This window comes from Eptesicus fuscus, chromosome 3 (assembly GCF_027574615.1).
Source record: "Eptesicus fuscus isolate TK198812 chromosome 3, DD_ASM_mEF_20220401, whole genome shotgun sequence".
In the NCBI taxonomy this organism is placed as follows: Eukaryota; Metazoa; Chordata; class Mammalia; order Chiroptera; family Vespertilionidae; genus Eptesicus; species Eptesicus fuscus.
The window spans coordinates 29,698,832-29,725,251 of record NC_072475.1 but is presented as its reverse complement, the minus strand read 5'-3'; the positions used below and the strand labels follow the sequence as shown (position 1 = coordinate 29,725,251).

The 26,420-nt window shown below is 37.5% G+C and overlaps 1 protein-coding gene across 1 annotated transcript in view; it reads right to left on the bottom strand.

The window, feature by feature from the left end:
- Positions 1-26,420, bottom strand: part of LOC103286797 (EGF-like and EMI domain-containing protein 1) — a 146,802-nt gene that overhangs the window by 23,148 nt on the left and 97,234 nt on the right. Inside the window, exons 4-6 of the mRNA XM_054712956.1 lie at positions 9,916-10,035; positions 7,970-8,092; positions 1,559-1,696 (exon numbers count right to left, since the gene is read on the bottom strand). Coding sequence (XP_054568931.1) covers positions 1,559-1,696; positions 7,970-8,092; positions 9,916-10,035 — 381 coding nt within the window. The remainder of the gene's footprint in view (positions 1-1,558; positions 1,697-7,969; positions 8,093-9,915; positions 10,036-26,420) is intronic.

The following is a 26,420-nucleotide window of genomic DNA, read 5'->3' as shown; positions in this document are numbered from 1 at the left end:
TGTAATGTCATGTTGAAATCTCATAAATATGCAATTTTCTATATTTTGACCCTGGCAGATGCTATTTTTTTCTAGTTATAAATAAGAATTTTACTGAATTGTACTTTTCAAAGAATAAGGAAAGACATGAAATTGTACGTCACAAACAAAAGGTTTAGTGAAAAGACAAGTAAAGAGCAAGGACGGGAAGGAGAAAGAAAAAAAGGAACCCCTTATTTTTTCCAGAGATATAGGTATTAGCAAGGTAAAAAAAATATAAGCAAGCTTTTCATTACATAAGAAGAAGAAATGAAAGCAATGGGTTTCATTAAGGTAGCAACTGTAGACTCAAAAGAATGCAGGAGGCAATGTTGGATCAAAATATACAAGTAATGGCATTGTTTTGGTTAAATAATTTATGAAACCAGAAAACTTCAAAATCCCTTGAAACTCATACTGTCACATAAGAAAAGAAATCCCAAATACACCTTTGAAATTCACCTCTTTTATGATACTCTAGTTTGTCTCTAACCATACTGAGTAGCATAAAATGGTCAAATATTTTTTTAGTACTCATAATTTTTAAGAAAGGTAATATAAAGCAACACACAAAAAAACAAGCAAATATGATACTTAATTCCAGAATAATGGCAAATTGCTTTAGAGGGGCTTGTAGGTGCTCTCAGACACAGAGCATATAATGATATAGTTTGATGCTCACTCTCCCTGTTTTTAGTAGATATTCCCTTTTCTCAGAAGCTCTAGATTCCACATTCATTATGAAGCAAGGTTGAAGTAAAATTTATTTTTCTCATCGTCTCTAATGATATGAGTTCTAATAATATGTTGGAAAAGTTATTTATTAAAAATGCATTTTTAATAAGCTGGGATTTCCAAAGAATTTTAAAGTTTTCTTTTGGAACGCAGGTGCCTGTCATATCAAAGTTGAACATGCATCCAAGTCATCACCAAGTTGAAAAGGAAATGCAGTCCGGCCAGCGTCACTCAGGGGTTGAGCATCCACCTATGAACCAGGAGGTCACGGTTCAATTCTAATTCCTGATCAGGACACATGTCCAAGTTGTGGTCTCAATCCCCAGTGTGAGACTTGCAGGAGGCAGCCAATCAAAGATCCTCTCTCATCGTTGATGTTTCTATCTCTCTTCTCCCCCTTTCCCTTACTCTCTGAAATCAATAAAAATATATTTACAAAAAAAGAAAAGGAAATACATATGATTGAGCTTCTGCATGGGGTAGAAAGAAGTAGGTTACGTGATAGCACAAATTGCATTCAGTGGTTAGATAGGTCTTGGAATATTTTCCTGAAATAAAACTAAATCCATATATTTTGTTAAATGTTTTAAAGCTCCTTTCACTTTAAAGTAAATATCCAAAGATAATGATGTCTTCTGCCAAGTAATATTTCTTTTACATTTATCTAGTAGCCAGAGACTGTTTGATTTATTTCTCCATGCAGTTTGAGAGATGTAGCTCAGATTACAGCAATAAGTATTAGAAAGGAAAGGGCTAAATGAATCCAGGACAGGTCTAAAGGAAGATGACATTTACCATACATTACCTATGCATGTTTTCTCATCTGAATCAAGCCGGTGTCCATGGTTACAGGAACAATGGGGCCCACCAAGTGCATGTTCACAGTGATGTGAACAACCACCATTGTTCTTTTCACAGCTATTGACAATTTCCAATTCAATCCCTTTCCAAACAAGCAGAAGAGGGTTATTAGCATAACAGCAGAGAAACCTGAATATATGTCAACAAGAGGAATACTCTGTTGGGAGGACAACACACTTTATTGGAAATTTATCAATCCTCTACACATATAAAAGTAAAACTCTGAAGGGGCTATTCAAGATTGCAAATGTCTATACAATATCAAAATACTAATAAACCTATAAGTAATATTAAATTGACAAAGTGGTGTAGAAAGGGAAATAGTCCACCACTGGTTATTAAACACTTATATCTTAAATGACATTTTCCTTTGGGGATTCTCAGTATTTCCAGGACATAAAAAAAAAAAGTGTATTGAATTAATAATCAGAAAGCACAGAGGTTGTCTGCCAGCTGACATTTCTTCTGTTCTCAAGCTAATAATATGTTATTATCTGTCCTTTTTAGAGGCTAGGAGTACTTGAAAATACTGTTAAAAATAGCCTTGAAACAGAAGTATGAACACAAAACCAATGAATTAGCTGATCATATTTAAATAATAACATGTTAATGTGCTAATTAGCATTGAGGTATATGAAAGTCACTTATTATACAAACACACTATTACTCTGAAAACCAATTTGCTGATCCCAGTACATGTTAATTTGGGGCATTTTGGGTGACATCAGCTTCACCATATGGATGTCAATTGTACTGAGAACACAGGCATTATAATCAATCATTTTCTAAGTGAGGAAATTTAAAAATGCTTTGAATCACTGTTAGAAGTATGGAATTTAGGTACTCTGCTATTTTTATCATTGACCTCTATTGTTCTCCATTTGTGTTGCTTAGACATAAATTCTTATTAATGAGAATGTCTACATTGATTCATTTCCTTCCATTATTAATACCTTAATCTTTTAAAAGAAGTAAGATGAGAGAGAACGGCAAAGGTACTTGGGATTGTGGTACTCCTTGAAAGTCTGTATCACTATTGAAACTCCTAGGTATGTGCTATAGTTCCTGTACAGTTACAGTGTAGAAATGATCCTCCCTCATCCCTGGCTTCCAGGCTCTGGGAGGCAGCTGCCTATGTGTCCCAGAGCACCTCTCTTCATGCCATCCTTATCCTCTATTACCAAGCTGATAACAGATGTTCAAAAATAGGTTATGAATAATTGAAAAAACAAAAAAGAATTATGATAACCAATTTATTGCTGAAAATAAGAAGCCCTTTGGGTTTAGAAACAGCTATTTTAGGTCTGAGAAAAATTAGAAAGCTAAAGGAAAGATTGAAATAATGAAAGGAACTGATTTTTCATGATACGTTAACATATACTCTTTAGGAAGACATCTTTCAAATGTTGGCTCCTATTCTTGTTATTTTTCTGTGATCAATGCAGCTCTAAGACTTCTGGTAATAATTTATTTTAAATATAAATAATATTATTATAACACCATTAAAATATAAATATATAGGAGACTAAAACAAGGATATATTCAGATCTATAACTGCCCAGTAGAAGTAAGATTTTGTGTTCTTGATACAGATGATGATGTTTAACCATAGTACTTAAAAATTTTCACTTTAAAATACTTTTTATAATGACACTTGTAGTTTCTATTAGGTAAAAAATAATTATTATTTACTCTCTCTCTTTATATCTCCTTAAGTGCATTAAATTTAAGTTAAACTACATATCGCTTGCAAATTTGGCAGAAGTCTTATTTAACCAATTTCTAATCATAAAACAGTGATAGTTCATGTATAGTGCACCATGGGGATCTGATGTTGTGAGAGCCTCTGAGAAGAGATTATATAAATACAAAATATTATTTTCCTAAGAAAGTGTTAAAACAATATTTTCCTAAAATATACTTGTTATATAAAGGACACATAATTCATTGTTAAACATTACCATGCTCTCAAAACATTTACTCCACCTACAGATTTTGAAACCACTCAAAATACTAGTTTTTATCAAGAAAGTTCTATATGTCAGTTAGTAAATATTGAGGTTTGGTGAGAGCTGCACAAAGAATTTGGCTAGCCAAATATTCACATAAGAAAAATAAATGTAAAACCACACTTCAACCAAATGTTTTCAACTCTAGGGTAAACTGCTTTTCCAAGTAAATTCTATAAAAAGCCTTTAACTCATAATTTATTAATACTGGCCCCTCTTTCATGATAACTGAGAATGCACCAGTCATATTACAAGAGATTTTATTTCAGACTAGAGGCCCAGTACACGAATTTGTGCACAGGTAGGGCCAGGCCTGTCGGGAGGAGGAGACAGCAGGAGGTTGGCCAGTGGGCCTGCCCCTGATTGGCCTGATCAGGGCTGGGCCGGCTGGGGGGAGGGGCCGTGAGTGATTGGCCAGCGGGACCCGCCCCTGATTGAGGTGGGAGGGCTGATTCAGAAGAGGACTGGCTGTATGGAGGGGCTGTGGGCTGGACAACCCCACCCCTGATTGGTGTGGGGGGATCGATCAGGGGCAGAGCTGGCTGGAGGGAGAGGCTGAAGGCCGATTGGGGTGGTGGGGGATGATTGTGGGTGGGACTGACTGTGGGGAGGGACTGGGGGCAGTGGGCCAGCCGGCCCTGCCCCCAAATGGGGGGGGCAATTGGGGGCCAGCAGCCTGGGGGAGGGGCCATGGGTGGTTGGCTGGGTGGCCCTGCCCCTGATTGGAATGGGGGGCTGATTGGGGGCAGAGCTGGCTGAGGGAGGAGCTGCGGGCAAATCGGGGTGGTGGGGGCTCATCAGGGGTGGGGCCGGCCAGGCGGAGGGGCCTCAGGGAGTTGGCCGGCTGGCCCCACCCCCTGATTGGGATGGTTCACTGGTGATATGTCTTCTAAAGAACAAACTAAATAAAATGGTAGAGTCACGTCATAGCAACCCGTCGTTCTGGTCATTACGGCATTCAGGTCGCTGGCTTTTATATATATATTTGTAAAAATGTTCCTGGCCACATTAAAAAGCCAAAATATTAATAAGAAGGAAAAACCTATCCACATTTCTCTGCCTCAGGGCATTAAGCGAAAGGCTTACTTCAGAAGAAGTTGTATTCTAATTAGTAGTAAATTCTTCTCTACCATTTTATTTAGTTTGTTCTTTAGAAGACATACCACCATAGCAAATTGCAATGTCTTTGAGCAGAGTAGAAATATAGCAACAGACCTTAAGGCTTCACTGACGACCCAGGCATCAAAGAAACAGAATTTTATGCAATGGAGAAAAATGAAGAATTTAGTGACTCTAAGTGTGTCTGTTCATGAGAGCTTAGGTAAAAACATGAAATTATTTATTCTACTTATCACTATCTTTACTCTTCTTCATTAATTAAAACTGATAGAGAGATATATGTATAAAAAATATATGATGAAGTTGAAAGGATAGTATATTTGGAGCCTAAAGACCCCAGTTAAAGTCCCGGTTCCCACTAATTTTGTATCATTAGCTTTTTGGCTTCAACATTAAATAGATAGGTCACCAAGATGTGAAGAAATGGGAAGAGCATCTTTGGAACTGAGACTAGAAATCAGCAGTTTGTTTGGGGTCAAGTTTGCAATGCTTATTAGTTAATTAAATATAGATATTGAGTACATAATTTGGTATATTCACATGTAGTTAAAGAAAAAAGTGGAAATATAAATTTAACATTGAGAGAGTAGCCACAGATGGAGAGAAAAACCTGAAAAGTGTGAACACATGGAAGAGAAGAAAGTATTTCAAGAAGAATGGGGATTAGTCAACTCTGTTGAAAGCTGCTGAGAGGTCAGATAGCATAAAAGCAGAGAGGTTAACAGGCAGTCTGGTAACACAGAGGTCATGGTTGACCATATTGAGGTAGAGGTGACAATCTGATTAATCTGAGATGCTGAGGCAATATAAGATGAGGAGGAGACATTGACATTTGCTGTGAAGGTATTCAGATGAAGGCTCTGGTGGCACGTAGGCTTGTCAGAGTATACTTCCAGGATAGGAGCTATTGGAGCATGTTCACAAGCTGCTAAGAATGATCCACTACACAACTGCACCAGCAAGGATCTTCAGATAATGAGAAGGAATAGAATCCAAAGTACAATGGAGAAGACAGGTCCACTTCTTTCATAGCAATAGGAGTCAAGGCTTCTCTATATAATTCTATGAGCTATTTCAAATCAGTTGCTAGCTTGAATCATGGTTGGTGACCATCTTATTGATAACATCAGAGACAAGATAAGAATAAAGGCAAAAGAGGGGGTGATATAAAGATTTAGAAGAGAACAAAAATATTCAACATTGGTTTTGATGGTGAGGGAAGTAGACATGTTCCATAGCATAGTTTTGTCCAGCCATGTTCCTGACTCATTTGAGATTTATGAATTTCAAATAAAGCCAATTAACATGGTTGTGTTTTAAACCTAGCAAAACTCTCCTGCTAAGGTATAGGTGTGAAGTGGAGAAGGAAGGGAAGAAGTCACTGAGAAAAAAGGTAGAGGATGAAGATGAGGAAGAATAAGAAATTGTTGATATGTCATGATCACATGAGAGGCAGAGATAAGGAAAGCATACAAAGAAATAAAAAAGCATATTATTCTGTAATTTGAAGAAGAAGAGGGAAAGAAAAAGGTGGATGAGGATGGGAAATATTGAGACAGAAAACATGAAATGTGAAGGAATCTGTATCAGATGGTTTTAAATGTAGTTAAGTAGAAAGTGTGTTCCTCTATAGATTAATCAGCAGACCAGTGGGGAAGACAAGAGAGAAGGAAATAGCTGCAAGAGCTATTAAGAGCAGCTAATAATTCAGCTCATTAACATTTTAATATATTTGTAGTAAGGGATACATTACATTATATGATTGAGCCTAGGTGAGAAAGAAGCAAAGGTTAGATGACATGGATTACAGGAGCAGAGGATGAGTCAGTGAAAGAGAATGCAAAAGTGGAAGGAGATGCTTAAAGAGGCATGAGAGAAAGGAATAAAAATGGGGAATAAGAAAAGGGCCGACAGGCAAGGTACTACAGCATCCCGTGTATCTGATATTTTGGTACAATCTAGAGCTGCTCCTTGTACTGCTGGTTCCTTCCCTCATACTAGTTCCTTTCCCTTGAGCTTTACATTGGAATTACTAGAGTTCGATAAATACTGCATGGCAAAAGGGATGAAGGACCATTTTCTTTTCTTTTTTTAAATTTATCTTTATTGCTGAAAGTATTATAGATCCCCCCTTCCTCCCCCATTGACCCCTTCTAGCCCACACCTGCCCCTGCCTCAGGCCTTCACCACACTATTGACTGTGTCCAAGGGTTATGCATATCCTATAAAATAAAAGGGTAATATGCAAATTGACCTTAATGGCAAAACAACTGGATGCTATGACATGCACTGACCACCAGGGGCAGACACTCAACGCAGGAGCTGCCCCTTGGTGGTCAGTGCACTCCCACAGGGTGAGCTCTGCTCAGCCACAAGCTGGGCTGACGCCTGCAAGTGCAGTGGCAATGGTGGGAGCCTCTCCCACCTTCTTGGCAGTGCTAAAGATGTCTGGCCAAAACCGGTTTGGCTCAGTGGATAGAGCATCGGCCTGCAGACTGAAAGGTCCCAGGTTAAGGTCCCAGGTTCGATTCTGGTCAAGGGCATGTAACTTGGTTGCAGGCACATCCCCAGTAGTGGGTGTGCAGGAGGCAGCTGATCGATGTTTCTCTCTCATCGATGTTTCTGGCTCTCTGTAAAAAATCAATAAAATATATTAAAAAAAATTTTTTAAGATGTCTGACTGCAGCTGAGCCATCAGTTGGATATCTCCCGAGGGCTCCCGGGCTGCAAGAGGGGTGTCTGACTGCCAGCTTAGGCCCGATCCCCCAGGGAATGGGCCTAAGCCGGCAGGTGGACATCCTCTGAGGGGTCCCGGACTGCAAGAGGGTGCAGGACTGGTTGAGGGACCTCTGCCCCAAGTGCATAAATTTCCATGCACCGGGCCTCTAGTATGTATATAAGTTCATTGATTGGTCACTTCCCACTGACCCCACGCCTTCCCTTTGCCATTCAACAGTCTGTTCCATATTTCTATGTCTCTGGATCTATTTTGTTCATCCATTTATTTTGTTTTTTTAGATTCCACATATTTTCTATTGACTCTGGGCCTGTTTCTTTAAAATAAATAAAAGGTTTGAACTTCTAAGCTCTCATCCCTACTGCATCCCAGTGGCAAACATTCTCAGGAGCTTTGCATTGGCAAGATATTCAGTGTTGTTCTTTCATTACTCTTGTTTAATACTTGTCAAATGTCACACATTCCCAGGGCTGTGATTGCTGCCACTTACTGTAACACCGTTTTCCATCAGCTCCCAGCTCAGAGCCAGGGTGACAGGCACAAGTGAAAGATCCCACTGAGTTCACACAGCGATGGCCGCAGTGAGCAAGCCCTTCTGCACACTCATTTATGTCTGCAGAGAGAGACACACACAGTGGCTGTCTTTGGAGGTTGAATTCTGATTTATGTGTAAACTATAAAAATGAACTAAAGCATTCCTTCCCCTTCCACCCCCATGTCCAGTGTAACAGTGAAATATCCCAACGGCTCCATATTTACAAATAAACTAACTGCTAATGACATTAATTGTAGTGTAGGCTTATGCTCTCAAACACTTACTTCTATTATAACCTACTAGTATTTATTAATTGGTAGAAAGAGAAAAGAACACAAGTAAAAAATATAGACATTATCTATCCCCTAATAATATAGGTAGCAGTCATTATAACTTGTCTTTGGAATATATATCATATTCATAACCAAATATGATATTTCCCTCATTGATATTTCTCTCATTTCTCTCATATATATCATATTCATAACCAAATATGATATTTCCCTCATTTAAGGTAGTCAGTAGGTATAGCCATAGATAAGGCAGGTTTGAGACCTTCATATGTAGCAATCTACAATATATGTTGTACTTATGACTGTCCCTAGGCTGTGCTATTTAAACAATGGTGCCTTCTCTCCTGACACCAAAAGCCAAGTCTATTCAGTGTCACTTCATTTCGTGGTCCAGGTAGTCCTTGCTCCTTCCCTTTAAATGAATAGATCTCACCATCATTTTTCCCCATTAGAAGATCCTCCTTGTCATCTGTACCAGGGCACTTAAGAGAAATGCCCATTAAAACCCTAAGTAGGCAGTAATTAGGGGGATAGACTTTCTAAGAAGAATGGTTTTAAATAAAAACTTTGAAAGAGATTATATATATATATACACACACACATATAGATATAGGTGCATGTACATATCTATATATGTATATATTTGTCAGTTTCCCATAAATATTTAACAGATCCTATTTTGTACCAGGTGCTGAGCGAAGCAGGTGCTATGTAAACAGAGGACCAAAGTAGAAACATTTTCTGTCAGAAAAGTGTGTTAACACAGTCCACAGAAAATTCTATCTTAGTTTTGGCTTAAAGAAAAAAAAAACACACCTAACACCACTCTTTAATACTTTTTCATTTTCTCAAAGTATTTATCAGTCCCATAAGTCAGGAAATGTTTTGATATTTTTATGATTAATCCAAATATACCATTTCCCATGTCATGAAAATGTTATGATAAAATGAAGGATTCTGCGATTTCTCAGAAGTTATTAAAACAAAACACTGTCCCACAGGAATAACGTCATTTATCAGTTCTGGTCATCAAATAACTTATCACTTCATCTTTGAATTGAAGTATGGCTGTTTTGTTATTTCTAGGAAACAGAAATATGTAACCTTGGATTTATAGTCTTCCTTCCTTCCTTCCTTCCTTCCTTCCTTCCTTCCTTCCTTCCTTCCTTCCTTCCTTCCTTCCTTCCTTCCTTCCCTTTCTTCCTTTTTTTGTTTCAATTATCCCTACCTCTAAGAACACTCTTTTGGACATACTTGGTTTTCAAAGGTTATCCATACCTTCTGTAGCCTAAAATAACATGAAAAACTTCCCGGTGTGGTTATGGAAGGTTTTGAGATATTAATTCTGGAACTCACTTCAGAATGAGAAACAGAAACCAAAACACATTAATTCTAAAGCTACCCCAGACCTTTTCTTTGTAATTAAAAATGTCTCTGAGTTTTTATAGTATCATAAAATACTTTTCAGAATGATCAAATAAGAGTATAAATGTTCCCTTTTAAGCATAAATGAAAACACCTTTCTCCTAGCTGCTCTAACTATTCAAACTGCATTACCACAAAATTTCAAACAATTACATAATTAAGCTATCAGATTCATTTTCCTACCTCTGCAGGCCTTTTTGTCTTCAGACAGCTGGTAGCCTGGGTGACAGGCACACCTGGCCACTCCATTCTCACTCTGACAGATGTGGGCACATCCATTCGCACCTGTGCAGGGGTCCATCTCTAAAAGCAATTAAGCAGTGATAGTTTGCAATTAATTAACTTGAGAAAGTTATATAGAGTGGAAGGGTGGAGAAAGGTAAAGAGGGAACTGGGGCCACTGGGTTTCTCACATAAAGATGGTGAGGACACTTGAAAATTCATTCCCACTTCAGCTGCAACTAATTCATCAAAACGTTTCCCACTGTGTGACCTGAACTCCAAAGTCTGAACAAATCGAAACATGGATCAAGGCCAAAGAAGAAGTAGCTTAATTTCACTCTTTCCAAAAGTATACCTGCTGCCCAAAGTTAAATAGAGTCAGCAGAAATCTTCCATACACCTTTGCTCTTCCCCCTCCTTCTCTCTCCATCTTTTCTACAACTTTGAGCAGCAGAATCATCCTTAAACAAACCTTCTTACCACCTCTAGACCTTCTCTGCCTCACTGTGTGAAACAAGGCCAACTGGAGAGACCGGGGTATGTCTTAGATACAGCTGCCATGGAAATGAATGAAAGAAGTTCAGATCTCTCTGGAATTAGTCAGCTGGCCTCCTTCTCTCCCTCACTTGCTCTTCAGTATTAGTTTTAGTCTCTGAATATCCAAATTAATGTGAGGCCACACATCCTATCAGGAACATCTCCACACAGAGCTTACCTAATTTATGGGTAAAGTGATTCTGATCTGACTTTGGGAATCCAGCCTTGTCTACATTAGAGGCTGCTAGGGTGGGACTGCAGAATTTCTACTCCTGCCCTCCCCCATGTGTAAAAAATATAATGCACAATACAAAGAGCAAAACAATGCATAAAGCTACCTTATCTCCACATTCTCCCCTTTTAATCCAATCACTACCATAGATAAATGCTTTCATGCATTTCTTGTAAATCCTTCCAGACTCTGAAAATATAAGTAATACAAATATCTATCATCTATCTATCTATCTATCTATCTAGCTAGCTAGCTAGCTAGCTATTATCTATCTATCTATCTATCTATCTATCTATCTATCTATCTATCATCACCTCAGATGCAGTAGATATTGTTTTGCTCCTTGCTTTTACTTAGGGAGAGGTTGAGTCGAATATGCAGACCAATTAGGAGGAGTATTTCCATTTATTTTAAGTCTTTAATTAATTTCAACCATGGTTTACAGTTTTCAGTATATAATTTTTGCATTGTTTTGTTAAATTTGTTCTTACTCATTTTATTCTTTTTGATGCTATTATAAATAGAACTGTTTTTTTTAATTTTACTTTCAGATGGTTCTTTGCTAGTACATAGAAATCTACTGGATTTTTATATGCTGACCTTATTTCCTGCAACTTTTATTAGTTCTAATATTTTTGTAAGTGGATTCCTTAATATTTTCTACATACAAGATGATTTCATCACCAAATAGAGTTATTTTAACTCCTCCTTTCTAATTGGGGTGATTTTTATTTTTATTTTCTTATCCTTTTTGCTCTGGTTAGAACTTCCAGTACAGTGTTAAAAGAAGTGGCGTGAACAGATTTTTGTCTTCCCTGATCTTGGGTAGAACATTTCCCTAGACTACACTAATAAAAGAATAAGATGCAAATTGACTGTACTTTCGTGACACCCACCAGCCAATCAGGAGTGGGTATACAAATTAACCCAACAAAGATGGCAGGCGCTGAGCGGCCAGAGGTGGGGCGGGATGCTTGTGTCATCGCCATGGTGACGATGAAGGCGTTCCACAACCCCCTGTCCGCTCTGGGCCTCTGGGCAGTGTGGGAAGGCAGAAAGGCCGCTCAGGCCAGAGAGAAGGCGGTGCCAGCAGCCAGGGGAAGGAAGGCCCGTTCTTGCACGAATCTTCGTGCATCGAGCCTCTAGTTAAATATAATGTTCACTGTGCGTTTTTATAGGTTTCATCTATCCGGTTAAAGAAGTTCTCTTCTATTTCCAGTTCATTGAGTTATCTTTACCACAAAAGGGTATTTGATTTTGTAGTGTGTTTCCGCCCCCCCCCCCCTGCATCTATTGAGATGATAATGTGTGTTTGTCCTTTATTCTATTGATATGGTATATGACATCAATTGATTTTCAGATGTTGAACTGACCTTGTTTTCCTGATATATATCCTATTTGATCATAGTGTATATTCCATTTTATACATTGTTGGATGTGGTTTCCTAGTATTTTGTTGAGGATATTTATATTTACACTAGTGGCCCAGTGCATGAAATTCATGTACTCAGGGGTGGGGGGGTTGTCCCTCAGCTCAGCCTGTGCCCTCTCACAGTCTGGGAGCCCTCAGGGGATGTCCAACTGCCATGGAGGCAGGAGAGGCTCCTGCCACTGCCGCTGCGCCTGCCAGCCTTGAGCCTGGCTTCTGGCTGAGCAGCGCTCCCCCTGTGGGAGTGCACTGACCACCAGGGGGCAGCTCCTGCATTGAGCATCTGCCCCCTTGAGTTAAGTGTGCGTCATAGCAATAGGTCGTTTTGCTGCTCGGTCGATTTACATATTAGCTTTTTATTATATAGGATTTATATTCATATTCATATTTATATTGGTCTGCAGTGTCCTTTCTTATTAAATCCTTGTCTGGTTTTTGTATCAAGGTAATAATACTGGCCCTATAGACTGAGTTGGGAACTGTCCTCTCCTCTTCTACATTTTGAAATAATTTGTGAAGAGCTTACATTAATTCTTCTTTAAATGCCTGGAATAATTCACCATTGACACAATCTGGGTCTTAGCTTTTCTTAATGGGAAGTTTTCAAAATTACCAATGCTATCTCTTTACTTATTATATGTCTAACCAGATTTTCTATTTTTTAGAAGTCTCTTTCAGTAGTTCTTGTCATTCTAAGAACTTGTTCATTTCATCTAAGTCATCCAATTTGTTGTGATACAGTTTAGTGTTACCTTATTCTCTTTTTTATTTCCTGAGGGTCAGTAGTGATGTTCCCTCTTTCATTCATGTTTTAAATAATTTGAGTCATCTCTCTTTTTTTCCTTTGTTACTCTAGCTAAAGGTTTGTCAGTTTTATTTATCTTTTCAAAGAACCAATTTTGGGTTATATTAATTTTCTCTCTTATTTTTCTATTCTCTATTCCATGAATTTCTATACTAATATTTACATTTGCTTTCCTTTTATTCTTACCTTTCCCTGTCTTTTTCTTACTTGTGTTGCTTCTGCCTAGTATCAGCTCTCTATGAAACTCTTAAATTTAAGTCTACAGATTCAATCTGCCCCCACAATTTGACCCTCTCCTCCATCTTTGCAGGACCTTTTTGTTTTTGTTTGTTTCCTTGATTGCATCTGTATGTTTTGTCACAGGGTGAGAAGAAGATGTTGACTTATACAGCTATATTTATATTAGAAACTTGATATTTTTAATCCATACCCCCTATCACCAGCTCTCAAGACAATGAGTAGGTAATGTCTCCTCTTACCCTTGAAAAATGAGGGATTGATTCTACCAGAAGCAAGATTATAAAGTAATTTTAATTATCTTTGATATGCTTTTCTCATCAACCACTACATCTGGGAACCTTTTCTCTAAACTTACTTTAATTTCCTATTGTCATTAATGCCTAAGGTCTTTAACTATAAGGTGTTGTTATCCTTCCAGAAAAGGGCTAAATATAACTTCTCTATAGCAAATCCCAGTACTGTCAAAAGCAATTTAATGAAGAAAGATAACCTTTTTAACAAATGTATAGGCAACCAAATAAATCTTGACCTAAATTTCATATCTTACAAAAACTTAACAACAACAAAAATAGATTAAAAAACTTAAATGTAAAAAAATAACTTAAAAAAACTTTTAGAAAAAATCAGTCTTATTAATACCACTAAAACTGACATCAATCCAGATAAAAATGTATAAATAAACTGGCATATCCATACCATGCAACACTATAAACTACTGCCACAAGCCATAACTTGGATGAGTCTCCAGAGAATTATGCTGAGTGAAAAAAGCTAATCCATAATAGTTACATACTATGTAATTCTATTTATGTAACATTCTTGAAATGACATATTATAGAAATGGGTAACATAGTATTTGTTAGAGGTTAGGGAGGGAATATACATGAAAAGAAAGTGATAATGGCTGTTAAATGGCAACATGAGGGATGCTGTGGTAATAAAAAAAGGTCTGAAAATCTTGACGGTGTCAATATCAATATCCTGGTTGTGATATTGTATTATAATTTTGCAAGATGTCACCATTGGGAGAAACTGGAAAATGTACATGAGCTCTCTCTATGCTATCTGATAAAACTGCAGATGAACCTAAAATTATCTCCAAAAAAAAGTATAATGAAAAAAGCAAAGCAATATGAAAACAAAATACACAGAATTTCAGTGACCAGTGGGGAAAAACATATAATATAACTAGAATCTCATAAGGAGAGAAGAACTAGAAAAAACTTTGAAAGAAAATAACCAATTTTCCAAATTTGAAGAAAATTAAACCCACATACTCTATAAACCCAAGCAGAATAAAAACAGAGAAAACTGAACCATGATACTTCATGAACAAATGGATGAAAATGAGTAATAAAGAGAAAATCTTAATAGAATACAAAGGACAAATTAAAGCTCATTACATAAAGGAGAAGAAAAAATAAAAATGAATGCCTGTATCTTGTTGAAATTTATTTTACTAGTAAGTTCAATAGTAAACCAATGAAGATTTTAAGTGGATAAGTGATAGGGTCAAAAGTAAAAATTCCAGATCTCCTGAATTTTGGTGTAATAATCTCTTTATTGAAGATTATAAAAATATGTGTATTTTATTAAGAAAATGCTTAATTTCAAAACAGTCACCCTGAATGCACGAGGGATAAAATCTTTCACCAACTTTGCAATCTTAAATCCCTCAGTATCTTACATGCTTATACACACTTAAGATGTTTCAAATTAAAAAGAAATTGCTGTTTCTTTTTCACTTCCTATGGAACTTGGAGAACATAAATAACAAGGTAATTTGTATGGATAAACTAACATATTTCACTAAATATGTTAGTTTAACAGCAGTTTAAAATAATATATAGCAATTTATCATGAACAGCTCAAATTCTGGAAATCATTTAAAAAAACAATTACTAGTCACAATTTTGGAAAATATTTGAGCAAAAAATATATTTTATGTATTCTCAATATGACTTCAAACCTTATTTGGGTTTTTAAAAACTATGAGATAAAAATAAGTTTTAACAATTCAAAAGTTGTCTCTAATTATAATATTTATCTCAAATGTATCTTTTCCATATAATTTTACTATTCAGATGATGTATTACAAGTACAACTAGAGAGATAGTTTTGAGTTATTTATAAAATTAAACATGTATCTACCTTGCAAACTATATGGGCCAATTTACACTTCTCAATTTTTAAGGCAAGTACACTTTTAGAATTTGTGCAAATGTACACTAAAGCAGCTAAACATTATCCTACCTAATAAAATGGTAATATGCAAATTACCATCACCCCGCTACACCCATGATTGGGCCATTGGGAGGCTGGGGGCAGGACTCGGGGTGGACGATTGGGCTGGCGGGGAGTGGGCCTAACGGCCGGTGCTGCGGGAGGACCCATGGGGCCAGCGGAAGGCACCAGTGGCGGAACTCGGGGTGGCTGATTGCGTGGCTGCCGGCACCAGTTTTCCGCCAGCACCAGTTTTCCTCTGGCCACCCGCCCATCAGAGTGCCTCCCGCCAGCACCATCGGCCACCCAGAGTTCCTCCACCGGCGGCGCTGGAGAAACTCAGGGTGGCCGATCGTGCTGGCGGACAGAGAAAACGGTGCTGGAGGAACTTGGGGTGACTGATCGCGCTGGTGGGAGGCACTTCGATCGGCGGCTGGCCAGAGGAAAACTGGTGCTGGTGGAAAACTGGTGCCAGCAGCCAGGTGAAGGAAGGTCTTTTGCACGAAACTTCGTGCAACGGGCTTCTAGTTTTATTATAATCAGTTACACCAATTTCAAACAGCCCAGAATTTTTCCAGGAACCAGAATTCTGGCAGTTACAGACAGGATTAAGAAGTCATGGGGAGAAATCACTTTCTCAGAAATATATATTGGTAACCTCTATGCACATTCCTATATGCCCAAGAGCATTTGTTAAAGGCACTTATTAGTTAGAGTCCCTGATTTCATCTCTCTTTAGATTCTAACTTCTTGACTTTCAAACATGATTCAGAGTCAATGATTCTACTCCTAGGGTTTGTTTAACAAAGTACCCATGTGACTAAACAATGCACATCTTTATACATGAAAATACAATGGCATTTTATCAGGAAACATGTTCTGGCCAAAGAAATATTTTGCTGAGAAAAATTACTTGAACACATGGTTATAAAAATATGCACTCTAAAATTCTGATAGGTTCTGTAATTGTTGAAATTGATATATAATGGGCTCTCCATTTGTGCAGTAATTATACAATGTAGAGTATAATAGGACCTTGGCACTTCTCTTCTTTGGATCAATTCCTACTCTTCTTTCAAAAGTTAGGTGTTATTGCCTTGTAAAGCTCTCCACACCTCTGGGCTGGCTTAGGTGCTATTCACGTGGGTTCCCCCAACATTTTACGCACACCTTTGCTACTGTGCTGCTATACTTGCACACTTATCTCCCTTGTCAGACCAGGAAGGAGCTTCTTAAGGGCAGGGACCTCTGACTTTCGTATCCAAGAACTCATTTCCAATCCCAGGGCCTGCCATGTATTAGGAATGTGAAAATGTCCCTTGCATGAAGGAAATAAATGACAACTCAATAAGTGAAAGGATGGTGAGGAAGGTAAGTAAATTTTCTCTCTGGTAAAATACCAAATTGCTATTTCGAGCCTGAAATAAATAAATCCTCAAAGCAAAAATGAGATAAAACAATATTTGGTACATGCTCTTTAAAAAGAGACAGAAAACCCCCCAAACCTTTAGATTGTCCTTTTAAGTTTTGCTCTAACTAATATTCATTTCATACATTCACTATATCTGTTCAAGTCCCTCAGTGAGTCAAATCTTATTTCTAGCTCAGCATTATGGATCCCTTTCATCTGGTCCTAGATAAAATGCAAGAAATCTATTTAGTGCATGGAGAGAAGCGTGGCTGCCTTTGGAGCTTCTACACGCTTAATGAACTACATTTTCCCTTTAAAGACTAATTCAAACCAACCAGAGTTAGGGTCGTTATGAGGCTTACAAGGGCGATCAGACATGAAATGCTCGCTAAGAATCTAACTGAGATTCATAATCGACAGCATCTCAGTTTATGGGACAGTACGATTGCATTCATCAAAGTACAGTATAAGACTTTGTATTGACTGCACGGAGAAGCCAGCCACATCTTCCTATGCTGCTGTAGTTTAGTCTAGCTGTCAATTTGGCAGTTCCTGGGTTGCAAATTGTGGATACTATTGCTTAACATTCATGTCTGGTTCATATCCCAGCAGTGGCAGTTCACCATCTACAATCATGTTTCCTAACTGCAGCCCAGCCCAGCTGGAGAGCCAATTTCTAACACAATGGCAGTTAGCTCTGACAAGAGGTCTGGTAGTCAAATGCCACATTCTCGGAGGTACTTGGAGACGGCTTTGTGAAGCATTAATAGATGCAATGGGGAAATCAATGGACAGGAGCTAAACATTCTTTTAAAAGTTAAATATATAATTTAAAAATTTCTATTCCTCAGAATTGCTATAATAATTATTGCCTAGAATATTCATGTTGACATTTGACATGCTAAACTTTCAAAATGGCATAGAGAAAAGATCAAAGGGACATCAACGCGTAGCCTGACTCTGCCCAAGCCACTAGCTCTGTGACCTTGAGACAATCACTTGACTTATTGAAGCCTTAAGTCCCTTATCTGTAAAACAAGCATAATACTAATTATGGGATTGTTATGAATGTTAAGTGAAGCAACCTATGCAAAGAAACTAATACTGTACCAGAGTATTATAGGGACTCAGTAAGTGTCAGGAATTATTAGTATAAATATAATAAAGAGAGAAATTGAAATAAACAAAAAATAATAAGCTAGTATCAGAAAGAGAGAGTTTAGAATTTAAGATATTTGAAGTAAAACAACTATGAGTGATATGAAAATCTAGAGTATATACCTAAACCTGACTGGAGTTAGGGAAATAAAGAATTCTTATGCAGGGAGTTAAGAGACTCAAGACAAATACTAAAGTCAGCAAAGATTTACTAAATTCTTACCATGTGTAAGGTACTAGGAGAAAAAGATAAACAAAGTATTCCCATTCCCTCCAGGAGTTTATACTGTATGGGGAAATGAACAAGTAGGTACATAAGGGAAAAGTGTAGGACAAGATCAAGTACTAGGAAAAGAACTGGGATCAGGAAAGATTAAGTCCTCAAAATCTGAAGGAAGAAACTTTCAAGAAGAAAGTCAAGAGCAAACTGCTGAGGGGTGGAGAGTCAATAAAAAGGGCTAGAATTTATGAGAGTTTCCCTTGTGCTAAGTATAGTTATAGGCACTTCTTACATATTTGTTCAATACATCATTCAAGTAAGATAAGGACAAATATTTACTGGATGGTAGCAGGGAGCAAGGAGATGAATTTGGAAGAAATAATAGCTCTGAGCTACATTTGGAAATCTTAAATAATAGTGATTATTATAATTAGAGATACTTATTAAAATTATGGATAATGTTTATATAGGGCATAATAGGTTCTATGCACAGTTTTAAGGAAGGGCTTTACATATATTCATTAATTTAATCTTCACAACAACTCAGTGGAGTAGGTACAATTTAATCTCCATTTTATAGATAAAGAAACTGAAGCAGAAAACATATTCAAAGTCTCAAAGGTAAAAAGTGACAGACTTGGGATTTGTGAAAAAAAGAGAGCTTTAAACCCATGTAGCTGAATTCAGAACCTGTTTCTAACTCATACACTATATTGGAGGGAGAGATCCTGGGTGCTCTCTCTCATGATAGCTTTAAAGATGGGCTGCTAACAAATATCCTATATAATAAGAGTGGAATATGCTAATTATCCGTTACACCACGCGGCGTAACGACCGACCGTGTAACGACCAGATCATGGCCTGCAGGAGGGTGGGGCAGCAAACTACAAGCAGGCAGCGGAGAGCTATAGGAGGGAGCAGAGCAGCAAGCTATGAGGGGAGAGGATGAGGGAGCTATAAGAGGGCAGGGCAGCGGAGAGCTACAGGAGGGCGGCAGTGAGCTAGTGGCGCATGGATTCGTGCGCAGGGCTACTAGTATCTTATAAAGGGCAATGTACCCAGCTAATGAGGGCTTCAGAAAATAATTGGCAGATAGAATTAAATTTAGCCAACAACGACGAATAAAGGGGACAGAAAAGCTAAAAAGGAAATGGGGCTTTTCTTCTTGAGGAAAATGGGATGAAGGAAAAGTTTGAGCATGTACAGTAATTGATTCATAAATCTCAGTAAGCAAGCAATGAGAGCCTGCAAGGTGAGGCCTTTGGAAGGTTGACCAGGTTGGGTATTTGTGATTTGAGCATAGGATTTGGCATCATCAGTAAGACTGAATTCCAGTCCTGACTCTGTCAAGAAACAGTTTTGTGACCCTGCAGCTAACATGTACTCTTTCTGCTTTAGCTTTCTAGCCATTTCTTGTGAGTCTGGCAACTTACTAAGTTATTTACATGCATTCTCCTATTTAATCCTCATCCACAAGTTTATGATATACTGGAGGCCTGATGCATGAAGTTTCGTGCAAGAATGGGCCTTCCTTCCCTTGGCTGCCGGCACCACCTTTGCTCAGGCCTGGAGCCGCCTTTCCGCCTTCTTATGCTGCCCAGAGGCCCGGAGCAGCTGGGGCAAAGCAGAATGCCTGCGTCCCACCCCACCCCCAGCCACTCAGCACCTGTGTATGCAAATTAACCCACCAGCTTTGCTGGATTAATTTGCATACTCACTCCTGATTGGCTGGTGGGCATTGTGAAGTTATGGTCAATTTGCATATTTCTCTTTTATTAGTGTAGATGTATTATTTGAGTATTATGTCCAAACCAGAGATGAGGAAATAGTAAAGATTTAGATAAATGCTTATCATCCCAGTGAGTGAGGGAGCTGGGACTCCAACCCAGACCTATCTGACACCACAGTCCTGTAGACCAAGCATGTCAAACTCGCATACATGATGCATGCAGCCCACCAGCCACGAGTTTGAAATGCTTGCTGTAGACCATTAGTTGTACTTCTTGTCCAATAACACAATGTGATCAATGGGAAAAACTACACTTGAGAATGTTGAACCCAATCCATAATTAGGATGTGTAAACATAGGAAGGTAGGAAGTTGAGAACAATGGCAGTGGTGGGATACTAGACACCTCAAGGAAATTTTATATATATATACATTTGCTAGATCTTTTAATGTTTGGTTTGAAAAATGTTAAAGTATAAAAAGTTGAAATATTTCAAAAGTGCTACTGCAGTTTACTCTCTGTCATCAATTATTTCCATTTAAAAAGGCATTTTAAGACATACCAATATTGAAAACAGGCACAGTTGGAAATCCTACTGATGCAATGGTAAATTTAATGTCCTGATGTATTTGCAAAAGGTACAATAGGTCAGTGAAGACCATTTGACCTTAATCCTGCAATATGTCATTTACTCAGCTTCAGATCATCCCTGTAATTATCAAAGGATTCAGAGGAACATCTCCTTAGGCCAAATATCACAAAAAATAGGAAACAAGGGACATTTTTCAGATCTGGACTAATCAGTCCTCACAGCCTTACTGAGAGAGCCCATTATATATGCAGGACACCTGCGTCTTAAAGATTTTGTCAAATTTGAATTCATACGAATGACCTTTTAGTCTTCTAAATTATTTCATAGCTCTAAGGGCAAAACAGGATTATTAGCTTGCTTCCCACAAGATACATAGTGGTGATGTGATTTTTGAGAAATCAAGAAAGGATTTGAATTTAGTGTTCTATTGCTTCCACCTTTCAGTCTGTCTGTTAGGCTGGGCTGCCTGAAGATTTATGTTAACATCCATAAACATTAGATGTCAAAAATTGTGCAAATAACCCTTGGATCCTAACCAATTTAAACAGAGTTTATCTTAAATAAATTATCGTGCATGGGAGGCAAAGATTTATCGATAAGAATATTTGTTGTAATTTTCTTTAAAATAAATTAAAATTTGCAAATTTAAATATCCACCATTAGGAAATTGGTATAGTGTAATTATAAAAACAATGGTATATTATGCATTATAGAGTCAGCATGAAAAATGTTTGGTTTCAAAGTTTTAGTACCTGAGTTTAACTCCTGGCTCTGCCACTCCCATGCTATGAAATCTTGGGCCAATTATCCAACCTCTTCTCTTTTCTAAGATGGCAATGGTAATAGTGCCTACTTCATACAATTACTGTGAATTTAAATTAGATAATGCATATACATTTACTTTTCAGTGGTGACTGACACAAAGGTAATTCTAATTCTAAATAAATATGAGCTATTATTATAGTGCAGTCATTAAAAATATAGCAGAAAATTAGATTATGGCATTAAATAATTATAAAATATTTTAGTAAACAAATTATAAAATAGAAGATAGAGTATATTGTATCTCATAGAAGAATGTTTATTTATGTAAATATAAGTCTTAGTATATACCAATATATTAAAAATGTTACTTCTAAATGATAGCTTTGGAGATGGGTTAAATGGTGATATGGTAGTTTCTATCATTTTTCTTTTGTGTTATTTTATTGTCCATTTGTGCCAAATTTCCTTCAATAGAAAGTGTAAAGCCATAAAAATAAAACAAATTGCATGCACACATTGATCCAGAACAAAGTTAAAAGGACCTCAGTAGACATTGCTGCTATCAGTATGTCAATAGTTCCTGAGGCAAGAGATGCTATGACACCAAAAAGACCACAGGGAGAGGAGAGGTGTGGAGAGAGATTCATTGTATTCAATACAAATTTGAAGTTGATGATAGTAGAACCAAAAAGTCAATGTCTGCTGAAAACAGGAAAGGTACAATTTCAAAATTAAGATCACTACCACAGAAGTAGGAAATAATTATTTTTAATGATATGGAAATAGTCATTTTCTTTGAGTTAAATATGTAAGGCCCTGATTAAATTCTTAAACTTTGTAATGCTTTCTTTGGGGTTATTTTTATTTCTTACTCAGTTTTAGATGTCATTTCAGGGTCTGGGCAAGTCCATTCCCATGGTGAAAGGCAGTGGGACACAATATTGGAAGGATATCTAAGCTAGTCCTGCGGCTGACATCTTATTTTGCATTTATACATCCATCTGCATGGCGGTTTTGATCTTCCCTTTGACTGTTTGCTCTTATTTGCTCTATACTTCCAATCCCTTTCTCAGTCTGTGGCCCAAAGCAGGCACTCACTAAAAAGTCACTGGATAAATGAACAAATTGATGAATTTTAAAGTCATTTAGTCTCTTCAAGACTCAATTTTACCCATTTGTAATTTACTAGTTTTCAAATCTTTTAAGGCCACTATAACCCTTTTAAAATAAAATCTTACAAAAAGCCTAGTATACTAAATGGTTAAAAGTAGAGTTTCTCTGGTCATCCTATATAATAAAAGGGTAATATGCAAATTGACCCTAACAGCAGAACTACAGGGAATGACTGGTCTCTATAGACACGCACTGGCCACCAGGGGGCAGGTGCTCAATGCAGGAGCTGTCCCCTGGTGGTCAGTGTGCTCCCACAGGGGGAGCTCTGCTCAGCCACAAGCCAGGCTGATGGCTGCAAATGCAGTAGCTGTGGCGGAAACCTCTCCTGCCTCCTGGCAGTGCTAAGGCTGTCCGACTGTGGCTTAAGCTGTTAGTTGGACATCCCTCAAAGGCTCCAAGGCTGCCAGAAGGATGTCTGACTGCCAGCTTAGGCCCAATCCCCCAGGGAAAGGGCCTAAGCCGTCAGGGGGACATCCCCCAAGGGGTCCTGGACTGAGAGAGGGTGCAGGCCAGGCAGAGGGACCCCCTGAGTGCACGAATTTTCATGCACCAGGCCTCTAGTATAGTAAATAAAAAACCTGGAGCAGTTCTACACTCATATTTTCCCCTCCTCTCACACATGCACATACATACAAGTGCACACACACACACACACACACACACACTGTCTTCGTATGACCTTCTTCAAAATCTTAAATTTCCTATAAGCATTTAATTTGGAAACTATTAAACTAGAAAATCTCTAAGATTCTTTCTCTGATTCTAGGCCTCAACAAAGGTTGCTCAACTGTTCTTTCTACTCTCCAACCACTCAGCCAACTAGCAAATTACAATTCATTTTTTGAAAAATTCAGCCCATTAGCCCATTTTTCTTATACCTTGGTTTGCAATTCCAAAAGTATAAGCATAATATTTATTGATGTTCTATCAGGCACATCGTGGAGATAATTCTGCACCCTTTCTTCTGTCCTGCTTGCCTCATCCCTATTTAACTTGCAATGGGCCCTCCAAGTGAATATTCCCTCTGATTCACCCTATTCCTTCATCATCTTAAATTCAGGAGTCTAATTGCCTTCTCCTTTCTACTTCCCTGTCATTGTAATGATATTACTATCATTCCCAACTCCCAAATAGGAAATCCTGAAATGTTCTGCTCTTTATGTCTTTTATCTCTCATCACATCCTCAACTCAGTTATAACTCTTCTTTGCTGAACTTTATTTAATCATACCTGAATCATTATAACAGATTAATCATTAATTAAAGTGATTTTCCTAAAACAACACTTTATTATATCACTTCTAAGCTAGGAACAGATACAGATTTCCCTATCTTTTTCTAAATCAAGTCTAAACTCAACCTAACTTCCAAAGCTTCCAAAAATTCAATTCCTCTACTCACCTTATAAAACCTTTTACATTTACAAATTAAAATTTAATAAAATTATTTTTATCTATACACATGCAAGATAAATAAGAGTAACAATATCCTGTGTTGGTAGATATGAAAAAACTAGTCCTCTTATACACTGTTGGAAATGTAAACTGGTTCCCTTGCTTTAAGACAGATTAGTTAGATGCTTCAAAAGTTCTAAAAAATATTTTACATTCAATTATTCTACATTTAGAAATTTATTCTAAGGAAATAATATGATATTATTAAATGTCCAAATATTATACACCAGTTAACTGAAGTTTCTATTTATAAAGGACTGGTCAAATAAAATATGGCAATTGTGATATAATAAAAATATATCTTTGGTCTTCATTCTCTGGCTCCTACTACCAAGAACTCCTAAAATCCTTAGAATTTCCTGAGTGATAGAAATGAGAGAAGCATCTTTTGTTATTCATAACAAGCTCCTACTAATGATATGATCCTTGGTAGGTTCCTAGGTAGCATCAGGATAGGATTGGTTGCCAGGGGAACCAAACACATCATTAGAGGGTTACAAATTTCGGTCCCCTCCCAACCCCCTCAAACCCTATACTCCAGGAACTGGTGGAGGCAGAGGGGCTGGAGATTGAGTTATCCACCAATGGCCAAAGATTTAATCAATCATGCCTATGTAATGGAACCTCCATAAAAACACACCAACAATGGGGTTTGGAGAGATTTGGTTGGTGAACACATTAGGGTGCCTGGGAGGGTGGCACACCATAGAAAAGGCATGGAAACTCTATGCTCCCTACTTGTAATACCTTGCTCTATGCATCTCTTCCGTTTGGCTGTTCCTGAGTTGTACTCTTTACTAGTAAAACAAACTGCTAATAATAAGCAAAGTGCCTTTCTCAATTGTTTGAGCCATTCTAGCAAAATTATTGAAACGGAAGAAGGGATTATAGGAACCCTCAGTTTATAGCCAGCCAGTCAGAGTATAGGAGGCCTAGACTTTTGATTGGCATCTGAATTAGGGCAATCTTGTGAGACTGAGTTCCTAAATCTGTGGGATCTGTGCTAACTCCAGGTAGTTAATGTCAGAATTGAATGGATTTGTGGCACACCCAGTTGCTGTCTGCAGAGAATTAGAGAATTCCTTGGTGTAGAAAATCCATGGATTTGGTGTCAGAAGTGCTGTGAGTAAAAACAGCTCATAGGAATCCATACAATGGAATGCTAAATATTAAGAGAAAACTATACTTTTATCATTCAGTAGTAGGTTTCACATATTTGAAATTTATTATTAATGCTTTCACAATTTAAACTTTATATTTTGGTCAATATGAAATATTTCAGCATAATATTCTATTTGGAGGAAAAACATGAAGGCAAAATATGTAACACAAAAGAAAATACTACAAAATGGCAAGAAAAACTTTCATAAACTATGTAAAATAATAAAATAATAAATTAGAAAAATATTAGAACCCATGTTAACTTTTCAGGGGTTCATTAATATCCACTATATAATTACTAGAAGCCTGGTGTACGAATTTGTGCATGGGTGAGGTCCCTCGGCCTGGTTGTAGATCGGGGATAATCAGGGCCATCTCGCAGGCTGGCGGGGCTGGTGTGTGGGGGGGGGGGAAGGGGGGGTAAAGGAAGAACCACTGGAGGTTGGCTGGCTGGCTGGCTGGCTGGCTGCGGGAGGTTGGCTGTGGGAGTGCACTGACCACCAGGGGCCAGCTCCTGCATTGAGTGTCTGCCCCCTGGTGGTCAGTGCACATAATAGCTACCAGCTGGTTATCTGGTTGTCCAGTTGTAATGGTCACTTAGGCTATTATATATATAGATATGTATCAAAAAGGCATATGCCCATAGAAAAATGACAAATGGCACTGAGACAATATAATATAAAATGAATTCAAATGACCAAAAAAACACATAAACAAATTTTTCATGCATAAAAAAATGGGAAAACAAAAACAATAATCAGATACCTATGGACCCATCAAATTGGTGAGGCTGAGAATAAATGAAACTGACATTCCCAGTAGAATAAAAAGTGGCTTCATGATTATAGCTTTATATAACTTACTCCATAATTGTATTTTTAAAAATTTAGCTTAAGAAAATAATTGAGGGTGTTTGTAAAAACAGAAAAGCATTCACTGCAGCATTGTTTTAAAAAATAAAAGCGTAAAAATCTTTTTTATTTGATAATGAGAAAATGAATAAGGACATTTTGCATATTCATTCAATGAAATATTATGCAGCTGTTAGAAATTATGTAGTGGAATTATCTTAACTGACACATAAATATGTTCATAACATATTAAGTAAGAAAAAAAAGTTGGGTTACAAAACTATATAACCAATAGGATCTCAGAATTAATAACACAAATCAAAATGAGCACATATATTTTTTCAAAGAACCCATAATATGACAAAAATGAAATCAATAACTGGTGTTGAGATTGTGGGATTAAAGGTAAAGTTCATTTTTCTTTTTACCCATTGGTATATTTTAAAAAATATTTTTACTGATTTCACAGAGGAAGGAAGAGGGAGAG